Source organism: Gossypium hirsutum, chromosome A06 (assembly GCF_007990345.1).
Source record: "Gossypium hirsutum isolate 1008001.06 chromosome A06, Gossypium_hirsutum_v2.1, whole genome shotgun sequence".
Classification (NCBI taxonomy): Eukaryota; Viridiplantae; Streptophyta; class Magnoliopsida; order Malvales; family Malvaceae; genus Gossypium; species Gossypium hirsutum.
This window is the reverse complement of record NC_053429.1, coordinates 115504761-115512969: the sequence shown is the minus strand read 5'-3', so window position 1 is coordinate 115512969 and position 8209 is coordinate 115504761. Positions and strand designations below refer to the sequence as shown.

Sequence of the window (8209 nt, the reverse complement as noted above, 5' to 3'; positions counted from 1 at the left end):
GGTTAAAATGTGAAATAAATGAAAAATATGGGTTGTTAGGGGTATAATGGTAATTCGGATAAGCATGGGTGTTTTGAAATTTGCATGAATTTGTGATTTTGTGTAATGAAGACTAAATTGTAAAAATGTGAAAGTTTAGGGGCTAATGTGTAAAATAGCTCAAATGTATGTTTTGGATTGAATTGAATAAATAGATGATTAAATAAGTTAATTTTGAATATATTTAGATCAAGAAAAGCGGAATTCGGATCTAGATCTAAGGAAAACTAAAGTTATCGACTAAACGATTTATTTTGTCGTTTCCACATTCAAGGTAAGTTCGTATGTGATAATTTCATTTTAAACATATATTAAATGCTTTGATATTGTATATGTTGTGAATACGAGACTTCAGATAAGTTCAACAATGACTCGATGATAATTCGGCGTTCGAAATCCCAGTTGAACCTTAGGAATAGTTTAGGATACTAGTGACATGTCATTAGGGGATACATTGAGTTGGCTTCGGGCCATGATATTAGCACTTTAGGTGCGAGATATACCAATTTGGCTTCGGGCCATGAATATCGACTGATTTGGCTTCGGGCCATGATATCAGTACTTTGGATATAAGTTACCTTGATTTGGCTTCGAACCATGGTATAGGTACTTATCGTGTGAGACTCTCGGTATTCGACTTCTATTCCGAATGGTTCAACGGGTAAAAGAAAGAGGTGGATGAGTATGAGATTGATGTTAAATGATACAGGTACGTATATGAATTATAAATTTCAAATCGAAGAAACTTTTGAAGGTAGTGTATAATCTAATTGAGTATTTAAAAGGTTTGTTAGCTAATGCAAGCTACATGTTAGTGTATACAAATTATTGAATTATATTGATGTTATTGCATTAAGTTTATTTCCTATGAGCTTACTAAGCTATAAAGCTTACTTTGTTTATTTCTCTGTGTTTTATAGTTTTCAAAGCTAGCTCGGACTCGGGGATCGTCGAAGATTACATCACACTATCCACCTATCTTGGTATCTATGAACTTTGGTATTTTAAGTATATGGCATGTATAGGGACTTTGATCATTTTAGTTATGACTTGATAATGATTTTGGCCATATGAATTGGCATTGTAAATGTTTATGTTTTGGTATGTATATATATAGTCATGTATGATGGCTTATGTTGGTTTATTTGGTATATTTGAATCATGTACATATATGTATGATTATGTCTTGTAAATTGAGTTGGTTAATGGTTGTGTGATGATTAATGATAATAGGTATTATAAGTGTTAAATTGATGAACTGTGGTTATTAGTATGTTCGTGAAATTAGGCCAAATAATGCATATTTGATAATGGTCATTTTGATGATTGGAGAAGATAAGGATTGGTATGGCATGTTTTGGTTATTTGTGTATATGTAATATGTAAGTATTGAATGTGCATGATATATGTTTAATTGGCTGGATTATTTGCTCATATATGTGTATTGGATGGGTGTCTTTGAATTTAGTGTAGGTGTGCACAAAATAGGGTGGCAAAATGGTTTGGTAAATAGTCTATTTTTTGTCCACATGGGTAGAGATATGAGCGTGTGTCTCAGCCTTGTGTAACACACGGTTAAGTACACGGCCGTGTATCCCCTGGTGTGGTTTTAAAAATCAAGTCAGTATACTCCACACGGCCTCACATACGGGCTTGTGACTTGGCCGTGTGGTATAAGTCAGTATACCCTACAGGTTTGGCACGGCTTAGCACACGGTTTGGCACACGGGGGTGTATGACCATTTTTAGGGCACACGGGCTATCCACACGGGCATGTGTGTTGGCCATGTGACCCAAGTCAGAGAGTTACACGAGGTTGGACACGGGCTGAGACACGGTCATGTGTTTTTATTTCGAATGTCCACACGGCCTGTCACACAGACGTGTTTGGTGATCGTGTGAGACACACGGCCTGGCCATATGAGCATGTGTCCCCTGTTTTGAGAAAAAAAATTCAAAGTTTTGTGAAAGTTTCATAAGTTATCGGTTTAGTCCCGAACCACTCGCAATGTATGTTTAGGGCCTCGTATGCTCGTATTAAGGACAAATTGTTTGAGACTGAATGATGAGTGTATGGATTGATTAAATGCATGTGACAAGTATGTATAAATGTGTTGTGAGTCCGGTCATACTCTGTAATCCTATTTCGGCATTGAATATGGGTGAGGGGTGTTACAAGTAACCCATAACATATTAACAAATTATTAATCTCCCGATGGGTTGTGGAGCATGGATAGCTAAAGTTAACAGCAAGTTCATCACTCCTCCTTTCGGACTTAATCATAGTAACCTGTCGATCTTTTGCTGTCTCTCTCGTAAGAACACTACCAGAACAACCTCCATCTCAACTCTGAGTCTTACCAGATCGTCCATCTCCTCTATCTATTTTGCCCAAAAGACAAAAAAAATCTGATAATAGCAAAAAGAAGAGCTGCAGGATAAATCAAAGTAAAGACACTCCTAAAGAGCATAAATCGTTGCAAAAATCAACTAGAACCAGAAACATGACAAAGACAGTTGTAGAGATTTTCAAAAAGCAACGGAGGCAAAATAACACCGAAAAAGAAAACCCAAAAAATATATAGACATATATTTTAAAACACACCGATTCAATAAACAAGTAACATCCAATGATAACTCATCACCTGTTGTAAAAGGTTGTTGTTCATCATTATCGCAATTCCCCAAAAACACAATCCTCATAGTACATTTACGATAAAATCTCAAGAATTTTTGACATATTTCATTGTCAAATAAGGTCACCATCCGCAGAAAGGCAATTAAATGAAGAAAGGACAACGGAATAATACGTCTTGAGAAAAGCCACTTTATAACCTCCCCCCTTTCGACTTCAGAAAGACACTTCAACAAACCAATTAACAGTGAATTGGAAGTTATCCATAAGTCTTACGTTCCGACACAACCACTCGGACAAGTGAAGGCCATCCGATACTCAGGCATTCAAGTTCCTGTTGGGAATGTGATATCATTGGTCACCAAACACCACGTAGGTTCAATTGCTCCATACTATCAAGTCAAAATGAATGACAAGATTTCTCCAATCACAGACATCCTCCCCATACGTTCCATAATGATAGCTAGGTGGCAAGTCCAACACGTTAACATCATCTTACACGAAACCCCTGCCTATAAATATTTCCAAGAACGACGAAAAAAAGATTGATTCAAAAAAAAGGCCAAGCCTATACTCTATCAACTTACCTCTAACCTCCAGACTTAGTACTCTCATCTTCTCCACTTTTTATAACCTTCGACTCTCTGTCGATTGGGTGAACCGACCTCTATGACAACCATAACCTTCTATTCCATACTTCTTCCTTATTGTATCACTAAATTAACAAGTATAAATAACATGTTTCTTTTTTTGATAGAATATAGCTTGTTCAAGTAATAATTTAAAATATATTTTGATATATCTAATTTCAAAAAAAATTTAATATTTTAATATATAAAATTCAAACATGTTTCAATATATATAAAACATGATTATTTAAATATTTCAAATTTCAAATTTTAATATGAAATTTTTTTATATATCAAAATATTAAATATTTTTTAACATTAACTGTTTTTAAAAGAATATTACTTCATTTTTAATTATATCAAAATATTCAATATATATTTTAAATTAAATATTTTAAAAGGCTATTTTAGTATCACTTTTAACAATTTTAGAGTTAGCCTTAATATATATCTATCTATTAGAATTTACCATAGGAAATGGCAGAGAGGCAGACCTGGCCAACTCTGGATCCCGGACAACGGTACCCATTGCAGCAAAACTCCTTGAGGTCCTTAAGTATCTTGCTGTAGCTGAACTCCTTTTTCAATCCCTGAACAGTCGTAAGGCTCGTGCAACCATTGCGCGTTGCTGTACACGAATATGCAGTTATTTCCTTTGCCCCGGGGCCAGAGTTCTAACCATGTGCATCCGTGAATGGATCTGCCCAAAAAGTCATAAGATACAATTGCAAATACCATCCTCATCAATTTGCTGCTGCTGTTTGTTAGAATAGTAAATGTTACAAAGCAAGATACTTATAATTACTGGAGAACAAATATAAATGTTCCAAAAGAGCAAAGAATTTGGACTTCGAGATTAGACATGAAACCCTGGTTGCTGGATTTTGGAAGGGAACTAACAACACATGAGTTCTATTTGTTTACAGAATGTTGAAAAAGCTAGAAGAAGGAAAAGCATGTAAAAGTCATCTGAGACATTCAACAATCCATTTTAAAAGCTCGATCTATGCAATGTGAAATAAACGTAAGTAATGATTATGGATCGACAGAGAAAAGTGAAGTGCATATCATGAACAAATAGACAACATAAAAATCTCCAAGAGAGAAGGTACTTGAGAAGAGATGATGGATTTTGATAAAAACTGATGGCCTTGTTCATATTTTGGAATGAATCCCACAATATATAGAAGTACTCTCTCAGAAGATTATATCCTTCACAAAACTTATTAGGCAAAAGATGTCTCCTTTACCCTCTTCTTGGAATGCAATTAACATCACAGAACAACACAATCATCTAAATTATGAACAAAAATGAAGATTGATCAATGATAGGACAAGAAGATTAAGGTAAACATGTAATTTTTATTCATATAATATCATTACATAGGATAAAACACAGATAAAATAGTTTAGGTTTATTTATGAGGCCTTAACAGGGCCAGACATCACAATCATTCACATAAAATCCAGAAACCTCATTTTCATAGGAGAGCTTAGAAACCACCCCGAAGACGCAAGACAAGGTGGAGAGTGGATTCCTTCTGAATATTGTAATCAGCCAAAGTCCTTCCATCTTCCAATTGTTTCCCAGCGAAAATCAACCTTTGCTGATCTGGTGGAATTCCTTCTTTGTCCTGAATCTTCGCCTTAACATTGTCGATCGTATCGGAACTCTCCACCTCCAAAGTTATGGTTTTCCCAGTCAACGTCTTGACGAAAATCTGCATCCCACCACGAAGCCTCAATACCAAATGGAGGGTGGACTCCTTCTGGATGTTGTAATCGGCCAAGGTGCGACCGTCCTCGAGTTGTTTCCCGGCAAATATGAGCCTTTGCTGGTCTGGTGGGATGCCTTCCTTGTCTTGGATCTTTGCCTTGACGTTGTCAATGGTGTCAGAGCTTTCGACTTCCAAAGTTATGGTCTTGCCGGTCAGGGTTTTGACGAAGATCTGCATGCCACCACGTAGACGGAGGACGAGATGGAGGGTGGACTCCTTCTGGATGTTGTAATCGGCCAAGGTCCGGCCATCTTCGAGCTGTTTTCCGGCGAAGATGAGACGTTGTTGGTCTGGTGGGATCCCTTCCTTGTCTTGGATTTTCGCCTTAACGTTGTCGATCGTGTCGGAACTCTCGACTTCGAGGGTGATGGTCTTGCCGGTCAGGGTCTTAACGAAGATCTGCATCTTAATTGGAGGGAGAGAAAACAAAATAGAAAATCGAAATGCTTGAGATGAGAAAAAGAAGTCGGAGGAGGGACTAACTTATAGAGATGAAGAACCAATAAGAATTAAACACGTAAGCCGAAGTGAGGTTGCATAGGATGAGGAATTGACAAAACTGCCGTTAGTCTTTCCGTTTGAAGTTGAGAGGAGTGTCGTTAAGTGACGGAAAACATGCCGTTGGAAGTAAATGGGGCCCCAGTTGTCGCCCGCAGGATTGATTTTTTTATAGAAAGTAAAAAGTGGGTAGAAGAGAACCACAAACATTGTTTCCAAGGAAGGTAGTGTCCTCTTCTTTTTGTGGAATGGTAGGGGTCCGTTTCGCGTCTCTATTCACTAAACCCCTTTAGAGACATCCTCTTTTTGAAAACAAATTTGGTTTACTTTAACTCCCTGCTCCACATACGGTCTATCAATTGGTTCTTATATTTATGTAATGTTTCTAAATTCATTATAGTTAAAATTCTCAATTCCTATTAACGAGTTAGCACATTAGCATATTCAGTAGCCCACATGTGATAAATTTTATTGACTTTTGACTAAAGTTTAAGTATATTTATAAGATTTAAGAGATAAAAGTTTTGAATTAATTATATGGAGTTTCTTAAACTTTAGTCAAGAGTCAACAATAAAAATATTACTATTAGTCACTCAATGTATTAATGTGTCACATCAACGATTCGTTAAAAAAATAAAATTTTAATGGCAGTAATTAATTTGTACAATTATTTTATTTAAAATGGTTAAATTAAGAAAAAATAATTAATGTGGTCAGAATAGGACAAACCCTATTTTAGAATGACTATGAATAATGTAATATTAATTAACTATTAGTTAATATGACAATATGTTAATGTAAAATTAATTAATTTGATTATATTTTTTAAAATTCCACTTCAAAAAGATGACATCAATATGATTAATTAATAAATTTTTATATTATGAAATACAATTGGATATATTAAAAACAATAAAAATCTAAGTTTTGTAATTAGATAAATATACATTTTTATTTAAATCTGATAATAATTGAATCATGTTAAAATCAATTTTTTTTATAATTATTAGAAATTAAATGCTTGAGATTAACCTTATATATAAAAAATATTATTACTATATTGGTTATCTAATATTATTTATTATGTATAAATTTATTTATTATTCTTAATTTATGTAATAAAACTCAAAAATAAAATAAATATATATTTTTAAAAATTATATATTTTATAATTAAATTAAATTTTGTTTAATTATATCTAACCTAATCAATGATTCAATAAAAATCCTGACTCGGCAAGTAGTATGAATCAAGTGTAGAATCTATTTGAAAATTTAAGATTGTAATACGGATTAATTAAAATTATTATTCTATATTAGTTATGTTTTTCATATTTTTAAATTCATAAAATCAAATAATATAGTTTTAGAAATTTTATTGCATGTGTATGCGTTTGAAAACTATAAGTTTAGAATATAAAAGTGTTTTTAAAAATAATATAAATAAATAATAGAACTTATGGTTTGAAACTAATTAATAGTACCACATGAAATATGTACGTTATTAGAATAAAAAATAAAATAAATTATTTATCATAATGTTTTCATCAATCTTAATTCAGTGTCGAGTTAACTTGTAACACTAATTTAATCAAATACATTAATAATACTAAAAATCGTATCACACACTTATGCATGTGGAAACCATAAATTTAGAATACAAATGTTTGTTTAAAAATAACATACAATTAATCATGAAACTTATGGTTTGAAACTAATTAATATTAACACATGAAATATGTATTTTCTTAGAATGAAAAATTAGATTAAATTGTTTATCATAGTGTAACGCCCCAATTTTCGGGAATTCTATGAATGTTGGCATAGGTTTAATTATGTTAGTGGGCCTCTAGAAGGCCCAAGCCTAAGATAAAACCCGATAATTTTAGTTAATTTTTGTTCCATAAGAAAAAAGGGAGTGAAATTATGAAATAGGACCTATGTGAAAATGTTTGAAAATGCTATAGGCTAAATTGAAGTGGTCAAATAAATAGGAGTGCAAAATAGGAGGATTTGCATGACAAACCTCTCATTTTACATGAAGTGGCCAGCCATCATGTTGTTGTAGACAATATGAGCACTTGATATCCATAATTCATGGTACAAATTGATAATGGGTTAGGTAAATGTTCCATGATAATGGATTAGGTAAATATTCCATGATAATGGGTTAGGTAAATGTTCCATGATAATGGTTTAGGTAAATGTTCCATGATGGGCATTTCATGTCTTTTGTATTAAAGAATTAAATGGATGAAATATGAAATTTTATTAAAAGAAAAAGGGGTGAAAAGAACAAAGTTTTGTCCATCTTTGTTCATCATAGCCGAAAGTTAGAGAAGATAAAGGAGAGGAGAAAGCTCTTGAATGTTCGGTCACTTGGGGAAGAAAATTGAAGGTAAGTTCATGGTAGTTTGCTTCTATCTTGATGTTCATGAGTTCTTCTTGATTCTACCTTAACACTTGAAACATATTTTGGTTTTCGGTTGTGTTGTGAGCATTTGGTCATGAATTAAAATGAAGGAAATAGTTGTTGTTTCATGTTCTTTTGATGAAAAATGGAAGATATGTGAAGTTGAGCCAAACAAATGAGCATGCATGTGCTTAGATGCTAAGGGGAAAAATCAGCT

General features: G+C 33.4%; 1 protein-coding gene across 1 annotated transcript; it reads right to left on the bottom strand.

Moving 5' to 3' along the window:
* Positions 1–4645: 4645 nt before the first annotated feature.
* LOC107961965 (polyubiquitin 11) lies at positions 4646–5785 on the bottom strand. Its single transcript, XM_016898154.2, has one exon. The coding sequence runs from the start codon at positions 5484–5486 to the stop codon at positions 4797–4799; it is 690 nt and encodes a 229-aa protein (XP_016753643.1). The 5' UTR covers positions 5487–5785; the 3' UTR covers positions 4646–4796.
* Between the last annotated feature and the right edge of the window lie 2424 nt (positions 5786–8209).